The sequence below is a fragment of the Ovis aries genome, chromosome 3, assembly GCF_016772045.2.
Source record: "Ovis aries strain OAR_USU_Benz2616 breed Rambouillet chromosome 3, ARS-UI_Ramb_v3.0, whole genome shotgun sequence".
In the NCBI taxonomy this organism is placed as follows: domain Eukaryota; kingdom Metazoa; phylum Chordata; class Mammalia; order Artiodactyla; family Bovidae; genus Ovis; species Ovis aries.
In genome coordinates, this window is record NC_056056.1 from 23,937,046 (window position 1) to 23,959,142 (window position 22,097).

The 22,097-nt window shown below is 39.4% G+C and overlaps 1 protein-coding gene across 1 annotated transcript in view; it reads right to left on the minus strand.

The window, feature by feature from the left end:
- The window catches only part of NBAS (NBAS subunit of NRZ tethering complex), a 336,032-nt gene extending 314,944 nt beyond the window's left edge, over positions 1–21,088 (minus strand). The window contains exons 1-6 of the mRNA XM_027966530.2: positions 20,936–21,088; positions 18,799–18,853; positions 17,120–17,156; positions 14,526–14,603; positions 14,131–14,178; positions 9,284–9,327 (exon numbers count right to left, since the gene is read on the minus strand). Of these exons, the coding sequence (XP_027822331.1) occupies positions 9,284–9,327; positions 14,131–14,178; positions 14,526–14,603; positions 17,120–17,156; positions 18,799–18,853; positions 20,936–21,052 (379 nt within the window). The 5' untranslated portion in view covers positions 21,053–21,088. The remainder of the gene's footprint in view (positions 1–9,283; positions 9,328–14,130; positions 14,179–14,525; positions 14,604–17,119; positions 17,157–18,798; positions 18,854–20,935) is intronic.
- Between the last annotated feature and the right edge of the window lie 1,009 nt (positions 21,089–22,097).

Consider the following 22,097-nt stretch of genomic DNA (forward strand, 5'->3'; position numbering starts at 1 on the left):
ATGACTCAAGTTATATGATTTCTACAAGACCAAGAGATGTACATTTTATTGATACACAGAAAAAAGCAGAAGAGGAGATAAAGATATGTCATGCAAATGCTAATCATAAAAAAGCGAGAGCAATTATAATATCAAGCAAAACAGAATTCAACTGTAATACTATTAGACAAAATAGAATAATATTAGACAAAGAGTATTCCTGGAAATAGGGATATTCCATCACAATAAAGAAGCCATTTCCTGAAGACAATAAAATAATATGTGCAGATACCTAAAAGCTAGAACCCCTAAATATCAATACATAAAGACTGATAGAACTAAAGGTAAGATAAACAAATATGCAATTGTATTTGGAAACGTCAACCCTCTCTCAGGAACTGATAGAACAACTAGATAGAAAATTAGTATATATAAAAGTTTGAACAGCTCTGACACCCAGTTCAATGTAATTAACACTTATACACCACTATATTCAATATCTGCACCCCATATCGGAGAAGGCAATGGCACCCCACTCCAGTACTCTTGCCTGGAAAATCCCATGGACAGAGAAGCCTGGTGGGGAGCAGTCCATGGGGTCGCTAAGGGTCGGACACGACTGAGCGACTTCACTTTCACTTTTCACTTTCATGCATTGGACAAGGAAATGGCAACCCACTCCAGTGTTCTTGCCTGGAGAATCCCAGGGATGAGGGAGCCTGGTGGGCTGCCGTCTATGGGGTCACATAGAGTCGGACACGACTGAAGTGACTTAGCAGCAGCAGCAGCAGCACCCCATATGCAATAATCAAATTCTGAAGACAGAATTCTTTTGAAGACAGACAATATGCTGCTATGTATAAATCAAACTTTAATAAATTTAAAAGGTTAAAATCATATCAAATATGTTCTTCAATCCCAAGAGAATTAAATGAGATAACAAAAATGCTTATATTAACACAAGCTTAAACGCTTACGGAGAAAAAAGATTTAAACTCAATGATCTAAACTTCCATCTTCCATCTAGACAAATATAAGCAAATTAAATCTCATAGAAGAAAGCAAATAGAGCAAAAATCAGGAGAATAGAAAATGAAACCAAAATCTATTTTTATTGAATATTAATAAACTGATAAAAACCTGGCTTCACTGACCAAGAGAAAAGGGAACACAAATTACCAGTATCAAGACTAAAAGAAGAACATCACTACAGATCTGACATAAAATAAAAGGTAACGAAGAAACATTACAACTTTATGCCAATATATAGTAAAATATAGAGGGAAATTCCATAAAAGATGGGAGTTAAAAGAAGAGGAAATTTAAATTTTTAAAAACCTTATATCTATTTTTAAGTTTTAATTAAGAATTATCAATAAAAACCTACCCACAAAACTCTAGTTTCACTGGTGAATTCTACCAAACAATTAGGAAATTATTCCAATTCTACATGCTAGTAAAATAATGCTCAAAATTCTCCAAGCCAGGCTTCAGCAATATGTGAACCGTGAACTTTCAGATGTTCAAGCTGGTTTTGGAAAAGGCACAGGAACCAGAGATCAAACTGCCAACATCTGCTGGATCATCGAAAAAGTAAGAGAGTTCCAGAAAAACATCTATTTCTGCTTTATTGACTATGCCAAAGCCTTTGACTGTGTGGATCACAACAAGCTGTGGAAAATTGTTAAAGAGATAGGAATACCAGACCACCTTACCTGCCTCCTAAAAAATCTGTATGCAGGTTAAGAAGCAACAGTTAGAACTGGCCATGGAAAACACACTGGTTCCAAATAGGAAAAGGAGTATGTCAAGGCTGTATATTGTCACCCTGCTTATTTTACTTATATGCGGAGTACATCATGAGAAATGCTGGGCTGGAGAAAGCACAAGCTGGAATCAAGATTGCCAGGAGAAATATCAATAACCTCAGATACGCAGACGACAACACCCATATGGCAAAAAGTGAAGAAGAACTGAAGAGCCTCTTGATGAAAGTGAAAGAGGCTAGTGGAAAAGCTGGCTTACAGCTCAACATTCAGAAAACGAAGATCATGGCATCCGGTCCCATCACTTCATAGGAAATAGATGGGTAAACAGTGGAAACAGTGTCAGACTTTAGTTTTGGGGCTCCAAAATCACTGCAGATGGTGACTGCAGCCATAAAATTAAAAGACGCTGACTCCTTGGAAGGAAAGTTATGACCAACCTAAACAGCATGTTAAAAAGCAGAGACATTGTCAACAAAGGTCCGTCTAGTGAAGGCTATGGTTTTTTCCATAGTCATGTATGCATGTGAGAGTTGAACTATAAGGAAAGCTGAGCACCTAAGAATTGATGCTTTTGAACTGTGGTGTTGGAGAAGACTCTGGAGAGTCCCTTGCAATGCAAGGAGATCCAGCCAGTCCATCCTAAAGGAGATCAGTCCTGGGTGTTCATTGGAAGGACTGATGTTGAAGCTGAAACTCCAATACTTTGGCCACCTGATATGAAGAGCTGACTCACTGAAAAGATCCTGATGCTGGGAAAGATTGAGGGCAGGAGGAGCAGGGGACGACAGAGGATGAGATGGTTGGATGGCATCACCGACTCAATGGACATGAGTTTGGGTAAACTCTGGGAGCTGGTGATGGACAGGGAACCTGGTGTGCTGCCGTCCATGGGGACGCAGAGTCGGACACGACTGAGCGACTGAACTGAACTGAACACAAAGTCTTACAGAAAACAAAAGGGAACACCTGACAAGTCATATTTTGAGACCAGCACTACTCCAGTGGTAAACCAGAAAACCATTACCCAAATAAAAATCTATAAACCAATATCTCCAGTGGCAAAGACAGGTAACAATAACATGCTATCTGTTATAAACAATTATCTGCACAGAGGCCTACTGAATGTTCTACCTTGCTGCTGAAATCAAGTACAACACTGGGGTACTTACTGCTCAGAGATCCAATACATGGGCATTTTCTGCATAATTTGGGTAGTTGGGAGACCTATGTCCTAACACAGGAAGTTATCCAGTAAAAAACCAAAAAAAATTTTAAAAGATACTTTGGGAAATTCTTCTTGAACTTCAACCTAGATGACTTAAACAATCTTTAAATGAAGAAAATAGATTATAAAACTTTTACTTTCATAGAACATATCTACAGTAAAAATACTTAGAGAAAAAAAATCCGAAAGAACAGATCATGAAATGTTAGTCTTACGGATCTCTGGATGATGTGCTTATCTTTATTTTCTACTTTTTGCTCATTCTTAGTTTCTAAAACTTGTACTGAGAATGCGTACTGTTTTGTCAATAAGAAAAAAATTATTAAAATTCATGAAAACAAATTTAAAAAGCTATATAAGCTGAGGCTCCTGAATCACACAATTCAACAGAAAAATGTTTCATTTCAAAACCAGGGCGCTTCAAACGGTCTATGCTTCCCAACATTCTTCCTATCAAGACACACATACACTATCGTGTTTGTATGGCACTGGTGGCTCAGTGGTAAAAAGAATCCGCGTGTCATGCAAAAGACACTGGTTTGCTCCCTGGGTTGGGAAGATCCCCTGGAAAAAGGAATGGCAAACCCACTCCAGTATTCTTGCCTGGGAAATGCCATGGACAGAGGAGCTGGAGGGCTACAGTCCATGGGGGCCACAAAGAGTAAGACACAACTTAGCAGCTAAACAACAACAGCATGGCACCTATGGGTAAGTAGATGAGGCTGCTGGAAACTGGAGGCAACCAGCCTGAGCTTGCGCTGTCAGAGGGCCACCAGGCCACTGGGCAATTGATGGGATCTCAGCCCACATACATCTAGGCAAGCTGCTGCTCAGGAAGCTCTGGGTTATGGTATCTCAAACTCAGAAACATGAGAAAAATCTCCTGATTAACATAGGATAGCTATAAAAATGTCTAATTCCATGCGCTATTTTTAAGTCTTTATTCAAGATAGAGAAGATGAAATTACTATTTATGTCCTGGCCAACACAGCCAAAACAAGTTGCAATCCACATTTAAAACATCCTCAAATAGCATATATTTTATCAAACAATAACTGAAAAATATTGAAGTGGAACCAAATAGCTCCTATTTCAGTCTGCAGACTCTACTGTGAGTTTCAGAAATGCGGTAACAACAATCTGGCTCCTTCTCTCCAGGCATACACAGGAAACATCATTTGGCAGATGAGAGTTATGCCCATAAAGATGAGTTAGATGATAAGCAAATGATCATTACCTCACATTATATGAAATGGAAAGAAGCCATTAATGCAGCATTAAAGTCATAAATTCACACATTCAGAAGCCAACAAAATAAAACATTAGTTCTCAAAGCATTATTATCTCATTCATGCTGCCACATTAACTGTATGCGGTAGAGTGAAAAGTGAAAGTCCCTTAGTAATGTCCGACTCCTTGCGACCCCATGGACTACATAGAGTTCTCCCAGGCCAGAATACTGGAGTGGATACCCTTTCCCTTCTCCAGGGCATCTTCCCAACCCAGAGATTAAACCCAGGTCTCCCTCATTGCAGGCAGATTCTTTACCAGCTAAGCCACCAGGTACCGGCCCATACACAGTAAAAGCTCTAACAAATGTTACAAGCTGTCTGAAATACAGAAGGGTTATCTTCCCATTTTCATGTTAACTCACAGATTTCTTGGTTTACTTATGGACTCAGAGTAGGGTCTAATGTCAAAGCTCAAAGGGGCCCTGAGTGTCTAGATCACTCCTAGATTCTGAGCACACTTCTCAGAAGCCCACCACATGGTCCCCAAGCCCCAACGCAACAAGAGGGAATCACTGGGGAAAAGGTAACTGAATATCCCCAACTATTCTAGGAACTTCTTGATCCTTATACTTTATTTGCTCCAAATGTGGTCCACTTCAGTGCTGGTGAAAAACCTATACAAAGCAAATTGAGAAAAACCTGGAACCCCGAAGTTTTAGAAAGTCACAAAAACTACTCACCTTCTATTATTCTCAGAAAGATACTAAGTAAACATGGCTTCTTATCTATCCTTAGAGTTCTAATTGTGGTATGTATACACACTTGTGTACAAAAGGAATAAAAAACACGAGTATTGGAGAAGGAAATGGCAACCCACTCCAGTATTCTTGCGTGGAAAATCTAAAGGACAGATGAGCCTGGTGGGCTAGTCCATGGCACTGCAGAGCCGTACAAAACTTAGCAACTGAACAACAACACACAATCAGGCAGACTGTGATTTGGGGAAATAGTTCTTGATGGAAATGTGACATAAAATGAAGAGTGAAGTGACCTAGCAATATGGAATACAGAGTTTTGTAAGAAAGTAACATCTGTGTATAGAATAATAATTGCAAATATTCAAACAATAAAGTCCATGGCTAAAGAAAAAAAAAACCATGAGTATTATAATTACCCACAAACATATATAATATATATAATTAATATATATATTATATATTTATATATTATTTATTTTATATATAATTATATGTAAATATATTTCATATAATATAAATTATACAAAATATATATAATATAATGTGTATAATATACAAAATACATACATATATGTGTGTATGTACATACACACACATACACATATGAACTTACAAAATTAACTCACAAGAAACAAGGAAATACACTATGTTCATAGATTCATCTACAAAATCATTTTAGTAGTTACCAAATACCATTATCCACTTGATATGGCCAAAAGCTGAGTGCCTACTATGTGTTAGACACCACGCTAGGCACTACGAATGAAAAAAAAAAAAAAACAAGTTCAGTAACAGAAAAACCCTGCCTTCAATCTAATCAGGAATCACACAAGCAAACCAACAATTGAAAAAGGAAAGGAAATTAGGCTAAGTGCAATGATACAGGTACAAAAAGTCCTACAGAAACATTAAGAAAAAAATGCACAAATCATGAGGAAGAGGCCAAGGAAAAAAAGGTTGCCCAGAAAAGCTGATGTCTGAACTAAAACATGAGAGCTAATTAATTAAGTGGAACGGTGGATGCATCTAGACTAATGGAACCATCACCACCATGGTATAAAGAGCACAATGGGCTCAAAACCGCAAGCTACTAGACACCAGACCACGGGACACATGACAGGGCCATCTCACAGCACAGACAGGCAGACTAGAGCTAGTCTTATTTCCTGAACTAGAAAATGAGAGCTGCATTCTACAGTCAATGGAGCACAAGTGAAAGGTCTTAAGCACATCTTACAGTACTAGTCACAATAGCAATAGCTTAATGTCCCCTAAGGACTCAGCATGACAGACATTATTCTAAGAGATGTGTGTGTGTGTGTATATATATATAAGCTCACATCATTTCCCCACAACCCCTTGTACAGGTTTGAGCCTGTATTACAGATCACTGAGGCTCAGAGACATAAAGTATCAATAACATGTCCAAGGTTAGTATCTAGAAAGCAGCAGAGCCAGACTTAAAGGGAACCTTGATAGAATTCTCACTGAAGAATGATCAATTTGACAAGCAGTGTAAAGTATGGATTAGTGAAGGGCATATAGGAGAAAACCTGGTTAGGAGACTATTGCAAGAAACCAAATCAAAAAAACATTATGAGCCTGAACTAGGGCTGAGATAGATGACGTGCACAAGCAGCAAGCAAGCGTCATTTAAAAACATTCTAGGGACCTGGGGAAATTAAGATGAGTCTTCTCCATTGCATCACTCAGTATAAGCGCGATGAATTATTTCTCTCTCCCCTACAATGGGCTATAAATCCTTAAATCTAGGTAACCTATATCTTATTCCTTGTTATATACACAGTGCCTAGGATAATAGTGCCTGGTATGGTGGCAACAAAATAAATCTTTGTCAAAGAAAGAAAGAAGGGAGGGAAGGTAAAAGATGAGAAAATGCCTCATTTTTGCCTTGGTACAGATGAGAGTACCACTGACCAGGGTACTGAGGGAACGGGGTACTCCAGGTAACAGAATGGAAGGAACAGATTTCAAGAAGTGAAGGTGAATTTATATAAATATGTAGGAAGTTTCACATTTGCTCTTAAGTGACAATATACACTGTATAAAGCTAACTCCATAACAACTCTATTTATTAGTTGATCCACTAGTAGACAGTCCATGGGGTCCAAAGAGTTGGACATGACTGAACACAAAGCACAGACATGGAACTGGGGCTTCTCTGGTGTTCCAGATGGTAAAGAATCCACCTGCGATGCAGGAAACCCAGGTTCTATCCTTGGATCAGGAGGGTTCCCTGGAGAAGAGAATGCCAACCCACTCTGGTATTACTTGTCTGCAGAATTCCACCGACAGAGCCTGGCGGGCTACCGACCATCAGGTCACAGAGTCCAATACGACGAAGCAAGTAACACACACACATACATGGAATTGTACAAGAATAATAATTCTAACATACTAGTATAATTAATATCACCATTAACATGGGACTCAAAACATTTTTAAAACATTTGATTCTTACATCTGAACAGCTGATAATGAGAAGGAAACTGGCCCTAGGCCACCAATGGTGCATTTGACCAGGAGCTTAAGCCCAGCCGGGGGACTCCTCTGTCTTCCCACCATTCCATAGATTTCAAAACTATCAATGCCTCCCTTCTCCTGGCTCTTTCATTGTAGATTATTTTAATCTAATGCTGTTTTTTAATTTTAAAAAAATTATTAAAAAACAGAGACATTACTTTGCCAACAAAGATCCATCTAGTCAAGGCTATGGTTTTTCCAGTAGTCATGTATGGATGTGAGAGTTGAACTACAAAGAAAGCTGAGAGAGCCGAAGAATTGATGCTTTTGAACTGTGGTGTTGGAGAAGACTCTGGAGAGTCCCTTGGAATGCAAGGAGATCCAAGCAGCCCATTCTAAAGGAGATCAGTCCTGGGTGTTCATCGGAAGGACTGATGCTGAAGCTGAAACTCCAATACTCTGGCCACCTGATGCGAACAGCTGACTCACTGGAAAAGACCCTGATGCTGGGAAAAATTGAAAGCAGGAGAAGAAGGGGATGACAGAGGATGAGATAGTTGGACGGCATCACCGACTCAATGGACATGAGTCTGAGTAAGCTCTGAGAGTTGGTGATGGACAGGGAGGCCTGGTGTGCTGCAGTCCATGGGGTCGCAAAGAGTTGTACACAACTGAGCGACTGAACTGAACTGAATGCTGCTTTAAGGTAAAATATGTATACCTTGTTTTTCCAAGCAAATGGGGAAAAGGGCATGAGAAGCACTAAATACAGTGTCTGGCACACAGTAAGGACACAAGTGGTTGTCATCACCCGTGACCATGGTTATCATCATCACGATTCCGACAATCTCTCCACTGTTAAAAGTAACACAAGGTCAGACAAATTTAAGGGGAGGTCCTGTAAATAAAACATAATAGATGCATTTATGTAACAGCGCATACACTTACTTGTTTTCTTCCAAATCTAAGCCTTTTCACACATAGCTCTCATAGATCAAAACACTCTCCCTGCCTTCTCCTACCTTCTACTCATTCCTAAGCTTCCTCTCCAAAAGTCACTTTTTCTGAACAATCTCCTCTCACACTCTTGGTTAAACTCTCACTCTGCTCTGTATTTTCCCTTCAGATTTATCAAAATCTGTAAGAATATATCTGAACATGCCTTGCGAAGGGCTTCGCAGGCGGCACTAGCAGTAAAGAATCCACCTGCCAGTGCAGAAACTGCAAGAGACACGGGTTCGATCCCTGGGTCAGGAAGATCCCCTGGAGAAGGAAACGGCAACCCGCTACATATTCTTGCCTGGAAAATCCCATGGGCAGAGAAGCCTGGAGGGCTACAGTCCCTGGGGTCGCAAAAGAGTCAGACGCAACTGATCACACACACACATGCCTCATGAGGTAAAGGCTGATGCATTTTTGCTCATGATCAAACCCCTCAAACCCAGCAAGATGTCATATATATACACAAATGATACTCAGTAAATTTCTGCTGAATCGTGTATCAAAGAATGATCAAATCCCAGACTATTTACTAGTTTATATCTGACCAACTCTGGACATACCTGCAAATGCTTTTCTGCATTCAATTCAAAATAAAAGAGTACAGACACTTACAAGAACATTATTAAAACTGGCTAAGAGTTTTGTAGAACATGTCAATTTCATCTCTCTCCAAAATTCACATCTTAAAACAGAAATCGGTTAAGATGTGTTAAAATTATTTTAATAAATTCATAATCATCCTTGCCAATAAATAGCATCTATTCTGATTTTTAAAAAATATTAATTGTTGTAAATTTGAATTTCTTATTTTTTGAATATTCTGGAAACTCTTACCTTGACATTTCCCAATAATAGATGTAAAATCATCTTTTGCAGACCTGCAAAAGACATATGTAAAATTAAGACAACAGTTTTGCCATAACAATACTGTGTAGTACTACTATAAGACAACACAGACCAGACAACTTCTCTAGACAACATTAATGTTTAATGACATTCCTTCCCTCATACAGATAGGTTCTGTGCCACAAATAAGACACTTTCATTGGTAACAATGTTTTCTTTCAACCTTATTTCACTAGGTACATAGCTACAGTAAGAATACAGCAATACAAGCATTAAGTGATTTTAAGCACAGCCTTTTAATACCATAGAGATGCCTGAACCCTAGACCCAAAGGCTCTGATTTAGTAAATCTGGGATGGGGCCCAAGCAAAAGTATTTTTTTAAGTTCCACAGATGGATCCTGGTTAGCTTCCCTGGTGGCTCAGAGGGTAAAGCATCTGCCTGCAATGTGGAAGACCCAGGTTCAATCCCTGGGTTGGGAAGCTGGAGAAGGAAATGACAACCCACTCCAGTATTTTGCCTGGAAAATCCCATGGTCAGAGGAGCCTGGCAGGCTACAGACAGTCCATAGGATTGCTTAAGAACCACTGATGAGTATCATATCACAGATTTTAATCAGGGGAAAAACTCTTGTTTTCATAAGTCAAACAGCTTTAACAAGTGACCATATACATATATATTTTATATATATAAATGACCTACTTGATATCTGTATTCTTGAAATATATACCAAAGTAGCCTAATTATTATATCTTCAAAAATGAAAACTGTTAAACCTTCTAGAAAAGAATTTATAAGCAATTATCCAAAACTTTAACGTCCATGGTATTTGATCTAGCAATTTAATTTCTATAAAGTTATCCCTGGGAAATAACTACAGATATACACAGATAAAGGCAGTTAATGCAGTCTTATTTATGAAAAAGAAAAATACAGCCAGTATAAAGAGATTAATTATTAAATTTTGCTACATATACTCTATGAAATATTATATAATTATTGTATGTGACATGAAAAGATGCTAACAATGTATTAGTTTACAGAAGTTAAAGAAAAAGGTATCAAATAGAATGCAGAGTATCATTCTACTAAATATACACATAGTTTATACACACACACAAATTTCAAAGAACATACATCAAAATGTTAATAGTAGACAACTTTTGGACCATAAAATGTGCTGTTCTTTCATAAATACTTAACTGTATTTTCTAACATTTGTAAAATAAGCATTACCTTTAAAACAAATTTTAAAGACAAAGATTTTTAGCCATTTATTAAATTATATTAACAAAATCCAGCTACAATTATGGAAATAAATTTCCTTAAGAAATTAAGACTATACACCCTCCACATGGTCTAGAACAAAAAAGAAATGACCTCACAAGTGAATCTGATTTAATGTCAGCTCTTGTAACCTGGACAAAATATTCAACATGATTTCATTTTTCCTTTCACTAAACAGGATAAGTAACCGCAACTTCAGAGTTCAGAGAAGATTGAATCAGACATCACATATAAATTACCATGAACTAGACCAGGTGGCGTTAACAGTAAAGAACCTGCCTGCCAGTGCAGGAGATACAAGAAACAAGGGTTTAATCCCCGGGTCGGGAAGATCCCCTGGAAAAGGAAATGGCAACCCACTCCAGTATTCTTGCCTGGGAAATCCCATGGACAGAGGAGTCTGATGGGATACACTCTATAGGGTCACAGAGAGCTGGACACAACTGAAGTGACTTAGCACACAGAGTGAAGTAATACAATCACAAATAATAGTTTGTTCTTTTTGCTGGAAAAGGGGAGGAATGGAGGGGAGACAAATCTGTTTTGTCAAATCGTCACAGAATATATTCACTTAAGATACTTGAGCAAATTGGGAGGAGGGGAGGCAAGGGTGCCTTTTTTATGAGTCCCTTATTCTAATGCTTTTTATTGTGTTTCATGAAAGTTTCTAACCAGTTTCCATATTTATAACAGCCCATAATCATAAGAAAATATCACTTCAATACTTAGGAAAAGAGGAAGTATGTATTAACCACTTATAGTCCATAACCACCAAATGACAAGTAGCAATTCACAAACTGTTTTTCACCCATGTGAACTCCACACATAAGCAGGTTAAGTGTCATAGTAGAGCATGCGATTGAGGCCTTTGCCACTCACTTCAAAACTGAAGATGAGGGACAGCAGCCTAGCCCTGCACTGCTAATAGCAGAGCTGTCTCCTCAACTATAGTGTTTCAGCTTTGCATGTTTTCCACTAAAACTATCTCCTGTTTATAACCGCTTCCTAATATTGAATAACAACCCCAGACACTATAATTATCTTTCATATTCTAATTCAATCTACAAATATTTACTGAATACTGAGTGCCGACTACTATTACTACTGGAGTCAATCTTAGGTTGTATGTGCTCCTCACTGTGGTAGAGAAGACACAAATGAGCAGTGAGAATAAACATCTTAGAAATTCAGGCACAGCCACTAGTCACAGCATTGGCTTTGGGTATCTACCTTGCCCTTTTTCTTTGCTGACTACCCCACTTTGCTTAAAGACATTTCCTCTCAGGTTACTGCAAAGTAAGTGTGGGTGTCTATCTGCGACAAAAGCAACTGAATGCCAACGTGAACAAGAGAGTAGGCTCTGCCCCATTATATCCTCTCCAGAATCTGCTTCCCCATCCCACTTGCTGACAGACCAGGCCACTAAAACATTAACTAAGCACCTATTACATCCAAGGAAATATACAAGTGCAAGGGAAAAAAAAAAAGAAAACAGTCCATGCCTCCAAGGAACACACAGTATAAAGGAGCCAAGACTTCAGATCCCATTCACTGGAGTTTTAAACAAATGGCACCCCCTTGGAGGAGTGCAAAGCAGAGGCCATAAATATACTGGGGGAAACCCACATGTAAACATATTGGCATAGATGGCTAAAAGGCATGACCAAGAGGTAGTACAAATTTGTAGACCAGAGCACAAACACTGAAGCTAGGAGAGCTGATTTCAAATCCCTGGGCAAATTATTTCACCATACTGTGCCAGAGTCCTCATTTCTAAAATAGAGAAAAAGGACTTCTGCAAGGATTGAGCTAACACGTGTAAAACACCTACAACAGTGCCCAACACCATTAGCATCACCTTTTTATCATTAATGTGTTGATTATTATAGGAGCATCAAGGATCGATACCCAACCAATAAAGGGAAGGGGAGCCAATGGGAATAAGTCCCTGAAAGGTTTTCTCATACAGCTGCCTCTGGGCCCCAAAAGTCTTTAAATATACCAAGTTACAAAACTCTTGTAAATTACAGACCAGATCAATAAGATCTTGATGACCATCACGTCTGTTGCCCAGAAATCTTCCCTCACTGCTTAGTCTCAAATGCATGAGCAGACTCCTACAGAGCTGGCCTCTGTATACGTTTTATAAATATCATTGTACATGCTAACAATCCAGTAGCAAATCCTCTTACAAAAGCAAATAATTACTTTTTTTCTTTTCATCACAATTTTTAGTAACAAGTTCCAGAAACCCTTAGTCAAAATCTCCTTCACAAGCCTAAGTATCAATCCTTTGCCACATGTGTATTCCAGTCCTACCAACTAAAACCATTCCATTAACGTCTCCATTTTGTGAGGGGGAGAAAAAGATGGCAATTTTGACTACTATCTGCTGTTCATAAAGAAGTCACACGATATACACATTTCTCTAAGAGAAACACGTCACATCACTGCAGCAAATGGAGTAGGAAGTACCAACCCATCTCTAGTAACAATTATCAGCTAAAACACCGTGCCCCCAAGGCTCACTCTTGCTGTTAGAGAAGAGGGCCCTGCCTATCAAAGCCATGTGGAATGAAGAGTGAAGTTCTGAAAAGCAGTCATTACTGCCAATCATCTCTGTCCTGATGGTTTTAAGAATGATCACAGAGGCTCAAGATCTGAGGTCAGAGCCCCAACGGGAGCTAACCCTCCAGCTACTCCCCTAAAAGTTATCCAAAGCTAATTCCAGTTCAGTTTGGATAAATGAAAGAAGAAATTTTGCAAAGAGAAACAGTGTGCTAAAAACTGAATGCTTATTAAAACGAGTTTCAGTCCACAATAAAGTAGCAGAAAAAACTTCTGACTGGTATCCAGGCAGCCTGAAATTTCCACCTCAGTTGCTTATATTTTGAGACTCAAGACTTGGGGCTTTCCTGGAGATAGGAGTGGCTCCCAGATTTAGAGGTACAATATGTTTAGTCTGCTGTTGACAATTTCCTGAGAGCATAAACTAGTTTTCCTAAATTAGTTGCCAATGTTGCTATTTCTTTCACAACTGATATACTACTTAAAAATAAAGTGCATGAGAAGCTCAGCTCGGAGAAGTCTTCTAGATGTGAATGTAATACCACTGATGTTTCAGGAGGACAGAGAATCAGTGGTCTCTAGTAACACTAAGCCTTAGTGTTCTGCAGGCCCGTGTTCCATCTACAGCTTTATGCCAACAGAGTAAAGCTGTCTCGATTGCTTTTTCACCTTCCTGAGCATCTGCTTATCTGACTTAGCAATAAAAGGAGAGTAATTTTCAGAGCTCTGGAATATATGCTTTTGTCTACTGAGAAAAGTAAAATTTCTCAGGAGACAGAGTGATCCAGGGAAGTAGAAGGCATACTCTGAGAACAGTCTTCATCCTTTAATTAGCATAAGTTGGCATTTGACACCTTACAAAACTACATGAGCTAATAAAAAAATTCCTTTAAATATACCCCCTTTAAAAACCTGAGTTCTCACAAATCAAGTAAATCTTTTCTGAAGGGAACTGCTGAATGAATACAACTGACACTTACCTGATCTCCACACACTGGTCTTGAACAGCAGCCAAGAGTTTCCCATTGCTTTCATGGGGAGAAAGAGAAACAAATCCCTGTATGAGTATCTGTTGCTCTCATTATCGTAGATGGAACCATTTTAAGAAGTTAAAATCATTTTCAAATTTTTTCACGTCTTTATCCAATTTGTGACCTTATAATTAGATGTGTATATAGGTACAAAGGCATACAAAATAATTCAATAGAGTTGCATTAATTTATTTAAACAATATTAATCATGTGTGACACAGGGAATTTATATACAGCAGAAAACCAAGAGAGCAAGCCATAAGGACCCTAAAATTAATAACCATAATGGAATTTAAATGCTAATCCAGGTAGAGAAACATTAGGTGAATTTTATGCATCCTTACCTTGCAAGTACCAAATGCCAGTTTATCTGTTTATTAACCAAGCGAACCAGTCCATCAGGGAGCAAGAAAGGTGCAGGGCTGAAACCACAACACATTAGCTAATTTAAAAATCTAATCATGAAAACCACATATAGTAGGTAAATATTATAAACAGCAGATCTATAGTGAACAAGAGGGATTTTTTTCCATTAGAATATAAACACAGAATATTGGCAAACTCAAAACTGAAAGTAACTAATTCAATATCTGAAACTTGACCACATACATTTCTCTATTACCAAAAAAACCCTGGTTATGTGGTCAATGGTATGTTTTTTCTAAGGAAAAGATATTTGAAGGTGCCAGTAACGGCAGAGCCAGCTTATAAGAAACACTTCCTGCAACGCATACCCAGAAACACAGGCTCCAACTCCAACAAAAACAAACTCTAGCACACAGCTAAACTCACAGAGAGAAACAGAAATCTCCTAAGAAATACAAATGCAAAGAGAACAAAGTTGGGAATGGGCACAGGACAAAGAGAGGAACAGAACTGAAAACGGAGAGTGAACACCTGCGAGGGGCCACAGGAAGGACACAAGCGGGAGGTGAAGACCCCCGTAGAAACCAGGACCCTCAAAAGACTGTGCCGTCAGTGCAAGGGGAACAAGCCAAACGTCACCAGGAACCCAGGGAGACCTTCAAGAATCTCATCTCTGCTAGGAATTCTGATCTGGGGGGGATGGGAATGAAACCTCCTAATGAAAAAACAAAACCCCAAGTCTTTACAATGTGCAAGATTGGACGGTGATTTCACTTTACTCACACGCTGCAAGGTTCCCAAGCATAAGCTCACAACAGCATCATTTAGAAAAGATACAAGGAAACAATCCACCACAGGTGCATCAGGAGATCAGACAAATCAGAGGAGTAACACATGAGGAAAATCAAGAAAATAAGTGGGAAAGAAAAAATAATTCGATGGGGGGAAGAGAAACAGGAAAAAAGAAAAAAACATGGAAATTAGAAAATACAACATAGTATAAACAATATTAGTAATTTACATCCAGTATATTTATGTTCATTTTTTAAGACAAAACAATTAATGCCATGAGGTACTTAATATTATCTAAAAGATATGAAACATGCCTGTGGTACAATCAACAGGAGAATGATAATTTCCTCTGGAGGGGAAGAAGACAGGCAAAGGTCGGGGTGGGGAGGAGTGGACTTGAGCTCTAACATGTTGCATAAAAATTAAAACAGGGCCATCTGAAGCACATATGGCAGAACAGCAACAACTGCTTTAATTCAGATGTGGATATGATCATAACAGATTACATTACTGTCTACAATTTTCAGTCTGTAATATTTCATGATTGAAAGCAAAAAAAACCTTGAAAAGGCCACTCAAAACAAATATTGGCTCCAAGAACTTTTAGGTATAATTATCATAAACTCAAGAGCACAACAACTCAACTACAAGCTTTTTGAAAGAAACATACCACAGAGAAGACTAGATAATCACCTCATGGTCTGCTCAGTCTATACACTGATCAATGTGGCCAGTGCAAAGGAAAGGGACTTCTTCCTAACGCCTGAGCCTAAGGCGTTTACACGCAGGACAAGGCTTGCAATAGAGGGAGCTCTTGCAAGTCCTCCTCCTCAATAAATAACAAAAGAACTTACTGTTCAGGAGCACCCTAAACAGACGTCTTGTCTGCCATCCCTAACCAAGGGTTCTCAGCACTAGCAAGTGTAGCCCAGTGAGACCAGGAAAAACAGCCTACCTCTTACACTCCCCTCCCCACGACCACCCTCTCTCTCTCCCTCAGTTCTCTATCACATTCCACATCCCCCAAAATAAGATAAAATTCAGTGAGAAATTCAATGCCTGCATACACACACACACACACACACACACACACACACACAATAAAAGCAAAAAAGCACTGGAGATAACCCTAGGGAAGAGCCAAAGGTTTGTTTTATAGGACTAGAATCCTGTTATCTCTAGAGCTCTTAAGATTAGCTTTCCTCGAGGAAAAAGTAATCTGTGGGAAATAATTCTATAAATCAATTTCTACACATGCATCTAAAAGCAAAAATATATCTTTGGTCAGATTAATCATCTCCTCGTTTCCAAAATTAGCACCAGGCCTAAAAACATACTTAACACTCAAAAGATCTAAGAAGTTTCCAAGAACTGAAACCTAAGAGAATCTTCTCTGATGCACAGCAACTGAACACTGACTACAAGAGTTGATACAACAGTAAGAAAAAAAAGGTTTTTAAAAAGATAATGCAAGAATAGGTCCATCTGTTCTTGAATGTGTGCATTCAAGATAAGGCTGAGAAAACATTCCGAGAATGCAGAAATGGTCATGAGATATTCTCAATAACGACTAAGCGATCGAAAATTAGCCTACATTTACCGCAAGATCTTGTCAGGGTATACCAAATGTTTGACAGGGCTGTTTTATAAACTGGGTTCACCTGAATGTCAGCATCCATATCACAATCTGGGATTCAATTCTGCAAGCTTCAATAATAAATAGGATAATATTGTTTGTACTTGCTGTGCATACCATTTCTTTGAAGCGCTGACAACTCACCTGTACCAGATATATTGGCTTAAAAATAATAAACGATCTGTAATAAAAAGAAACAGCAAAGCCAAATATGAATGAGCTATTCTCTGGGAATCATTTTCTATTTTAGATTTACTGACAATAAGTCTAAAGTACACTGCAGAGTGAGTCATTACAAAATAAAACATGGAGAATACAACTCTTGACAAAAATAAATATAATCTAATATACACAATAACTCTCACAAGATCCTATATTTGTTTGTATGTCTCATTTATTTGTTTATATGTTTATATGTCTCAAGTCTGTATTATTCAAAACTTTGTATAACAAGTAAAAGTGGTTTGAGATGCAAAATTTCGCCTAAAAAAGAGGCTTTAATGAAACCATAGAGTAGAAGTCATAGTGATCACCCATGAAAACCAAAGTATCTGGATAAAGATTATGATACCATTTCACACTTTACAGCAAAGACATAAAACTAATAATGCCTAAAATGGGGAAGTCCATGGGAAACAAAATCTTCAGCACACTATTGAAAAGCAATGTTTTATATGACTCCATTTAAAATGTACCCATATGTGTGAACCTGTGTACATGGTTATGTGTGGTGACAAAAGCAAAAGGTCTGAAGGATAAGAGATTATCGCCAGGTGGTAAAATGAGGAATTATTTATTCCAATTTGTGGTCTTCTGTATTTCCAAACTTAGTATATTACTTATATATATATGTCCTAAATTTTCAAAATTTCACATTTGATAATAAAAACTGAATATGCTAGTGTGTCTTATAACAGAAGATAAAATTATTATTATATTTTCAATCATACTGATGAACCTATGTGCAGGGCAGCAATAAAGACACAGAGAATAGAACTGTAGACACAGGGGGTAAGGAGAGGATGGGATGAATGGAGAGAGTAGCATGGAAACACATTCCCTGCCATATGCAAAACAGCCAGTAGGAATTTGCTGTATGGCTCAGGGAGCTCAAACTGGTGCTCTGTGACAACCTAGAGGGGTAGAATGGGGTGACAGGTGGGAGGGAAGTTCAAGAGGCAGGGGACATATGTATACCTATGGCTGATTCCTGTTGATGTATGGCAGACACCAACACAATACCATAATGCAATAATCCTTTAATTAAAAATAAACTGTAAAAAAATGTGTCTGTATAAACATATGAATACATCCATGTGTATGTATGTATATATACACACATGCTTACATAGACGTATATAGTTAAGACACATGCATTTTTTTATAAAATAGGTAACATTTATGCTATTAATACTCATTTTAATCAGGCAAATTAATAGTAATTTGTTTAGCAACTGAGTTTACATTAAAACTCAAAAGGACACATTTTCAAATCCCTAAACTTCTTAAAAGCACAGTTACAGAATAGGAAAAAATAAGGAAAAAATTATCTGCTAACTATATCATAAATAAATAAGCTATGGTGGTGGTTTAGTCACTAAGTCGTGTCCAACTCTTGTGACCCCACGGAATGTAACCCGCCAGGCTCCTCTGTCCATGAGATTTCCCAGGCAAGATCACTGGAGTGGGTTGCCATTTCCTTCTCCAGGGGATCTTTCCAACCCAGGAATAGAACCTGGATTTCCAGCATTGCAGACTCCTAGGCCACAGGCAGACTCTTTACCAACCAAGCTATAAGGGAAGCCAAAATAAGCTATACTCACCTCTAATTGCTTTTGTGATGATAAAGGATGCACCATGTTTCCGGTTGCCTCTAGGCTGCAAATGAAAAAATAATTTGAGAATTTTCCACTGATACTTATATAGTAAGCTATATTTCTTTGCTAATACACAGTACTGGGCACAAGTTACCAGTATCTTTAAAACTACTTATAGATAGAAACAAAACAAGGAGAAGCAGCATAGGAAAGTGAGCATGGCAGAGATACAGGCATTTGCCAGGATGAATTCTGCAAGACAGGACAGGGATTGAGGTTGGAAAATGTTTCTAAATCAAAGCACCAGTGCAAACACAAAAAAAGTCAAGGTCTAAGACCCACACTGGTTGCCAGTTGGCACAGTCTATTTTGGAGGCCTACAGAGGCCTAAAAGGGGTTTTGCTTGTAGAAAAAGCGATCATATGGATCAATAAACTCATGCCCCAAAGCAAATTTATTGAACATTAGCTGCATATTCATAGAGAAACTACTACAAACAGCCACACTGATACATAACTGCTATATAAATAGTTCCTTAAGTACAGAACAAACATAGGTTAAACAATACTAGGCACTATAACCTGGAAGATGTCCTAATGGTCACAAAGTGCAGGCAGATATGGCTTAAAAGCACAAAAAAAGTTATTTCATTCAACAAACATGAATCCATCATTTACTTTGCAGAAGACAAAATTTGGTTTGGGGAAGGAATATAAACATGAGTCAAATGTAGCTGACTTTCAAGAGCTTGTAGTTCAGTTAAAATCAATAGAACCAAACAAAAAAAGTGTTATGAGGTTTCAATGTAAGTTGATGCAGTACATATTTCTTTAGCCAATTTATAATGTGAAGCATTTCTATAACATTATGTAATTAACCAGTGAGTGCTAAGGTGTGGAAAGGTATCCTATTCAATCAGTGGCAGCAGCAACTTTCCAGCTACGTAAGATACAAAATATCAATTGTTCGACACAAACAGAAACTATGTAAATACTTTTTTTAAATTATGCATGAGGATCTCTGCTAGCCTACAAAATATTCCAAAAGACAGAAACTGCAATGGGAAGGAGGTTAAAGAAAAGCTTATAAACTTTACAGGAGAAGCAGTACTTTCTCCACTAAAGAAACTCAGCAGCCAAAAAAGAAGAAAGAAAGAAAAACTCAGAAAAGAGATTGTAAATAAGAATTCGTATGGGCTGGAGCCCATGATCCTCAACGAAACTCCTTTCCCACCTTGCTGCATATTCTGATCTTAAAACAGCAACTGGCACACGTTAGGCACTCAGTAAATACGTTTAATAAATGCGGGTTTCTGCTTCTTATCTCCACCCTGTGCCTGAGAGGTCCTTTCTATTGACCTACTGTCCTTTCTATTGAAACTACTGACTCCAAGGTCTAGATTACCAACACCTAGGACCCCACTTCTAACAAAGAACCCAACCCCGGGTCCTCATAAATTTTCACTCCTCAGGGCATTTTGCTCACATCACTATTACAGTGCATATTACAGCAGGTGATGAAAAAGTTTACTACACTGTCTTCCCTCTAAGACCGCAAGTACCACCAAACTTATTCACTTCGGAAGCACAGCGCCTCACAGTATCTGGAACACGGACAGATATACACATACACTCATTAATTACTTAAATAACCCAGGAACTGACACAACTCGGGTCCAGATAGGAACAAAGGTTTATGCCGCGCTCCATGACAGCCCAGCAGATGCTGAGATGACTGCAGGGTCCTGGAAAATACTCCCACAGCAGGTGAGGAGCAGCCCTGCCGGAGCCGGTCCGGTAAAGGGACTACCGAGGGTCTAGGTGAGGGAAGGACCCCCGAGTCCAACGCTGTGCCTCCCCTCCAAGTAGGGACGGTGAAACAGAACCGGGGTAGTAAAGTACTTGCCTCAGAGCCCGAGGTTTCGCCCCCCGCCCCACCCCGAGAGCCGAATTAGGAGTCCAGGAAGCATGCCAGAAACTCCACCTGGGGGACCCGGGCCCCCGTTAGCTCGCGGTGCCGTTGCCAAGACGACCGCACAAGCGGTGGAGCCCGGCTCCATCACCCTACGTGGCTCCGGCTACGTGTCTCTGCCGGGGCAGCGCCGGCACCCAGCTGGCGGCAGCCCCGGCGGGGCCTGGTTCACCTGTACTTCCGTCTCCGGGGGCCACTCGGTGTTGACCAACAAGTCATAGAGTATCGTCTCCTCCTCGCCCTCCGCAGCGCCTGGATTCACGGTCGGCAATGGCTCAGAGGACGCCATATTTGCCCCCACCAAGTGCTGGGGCCGGGCCACTACGGCAAGCCGCGGCGGACAAGCTTCCGCGGCCACGCCGCCTCTGATTCCCCGGGAAAGGGGTGGAGTTAACCCGGGGTGGAAAGGAAATGCTGAGTTGAAACCCTTCTTTGAGTAGGTGGAACAACCTCTCGCTTGTCTTGCGGTACAACTTACATTCTGGTCTTGGTACGCTCCCTCTTTATTAATTGCATGAGATCAGCCACATCCCAACCTCTCTTACCCCGTCAGCTTCTATAAAACGAAAGTGATAGAACTATCTTCTGAGATCCTTTCCAAGGCAAACCATTCATCATCACAGGAATCCAAGTCTATGCCCCAACCTCTAACGTGGAAAAAGCTTAAGTTGAAAGGTTTTATGAAGTGAAGTGAAGTCGCTCAGTCGTGTCCGACTCTTTGCGACCCCATGGACTGTAGCCTACCAGGCTCCTCTATCCATGGGATTTTCCAGGCAATAGTCCTAGAGTGGATTGCCATTTAGTTCTCCAGGGGATCTTCCCAACCCAGGGATCGAACCCGGGTCTCCCGCATTGTAGACAGACGCTTTACCGTCTGAGCCATTCTATGAAGACCTACAAAGACCTTCGAGGACTAACACCCTGTGTTCTGCCATTTATGTATGCGTTGCCTAACTGATACAAAGAGGGCAAACTGGTTTTTTTTTGTTGTTTTTTGTTTTTTTTTAATAAACACAGGAAAGCTATCCTGTGCAACAGATTAAACGAATGAGAGGTATCACCGGAATTCCCTGTTGGTCCAATGGTTAAGACTCAGGCTTTCACTGCTGTGGGTTCCCAGGGTTCAATCCTTGGTGGCGGAACTAGGTTCCCGCAAGCTGTACAGTGTGGCCAAAAGTTTTGAGAAAGGTATCAGAGAATGAGGCTATCGGAGTTCAGAAAAAGCCAGAGGGTCTAGAGGGGCTTTCTGGAGGAAATGAAGTCTTTAACAGATAAAGCTGGAATCAAGAGCAGAGGGTTTGGGGAGCATTTCAAGTAGGGGGAAATGGGATAAG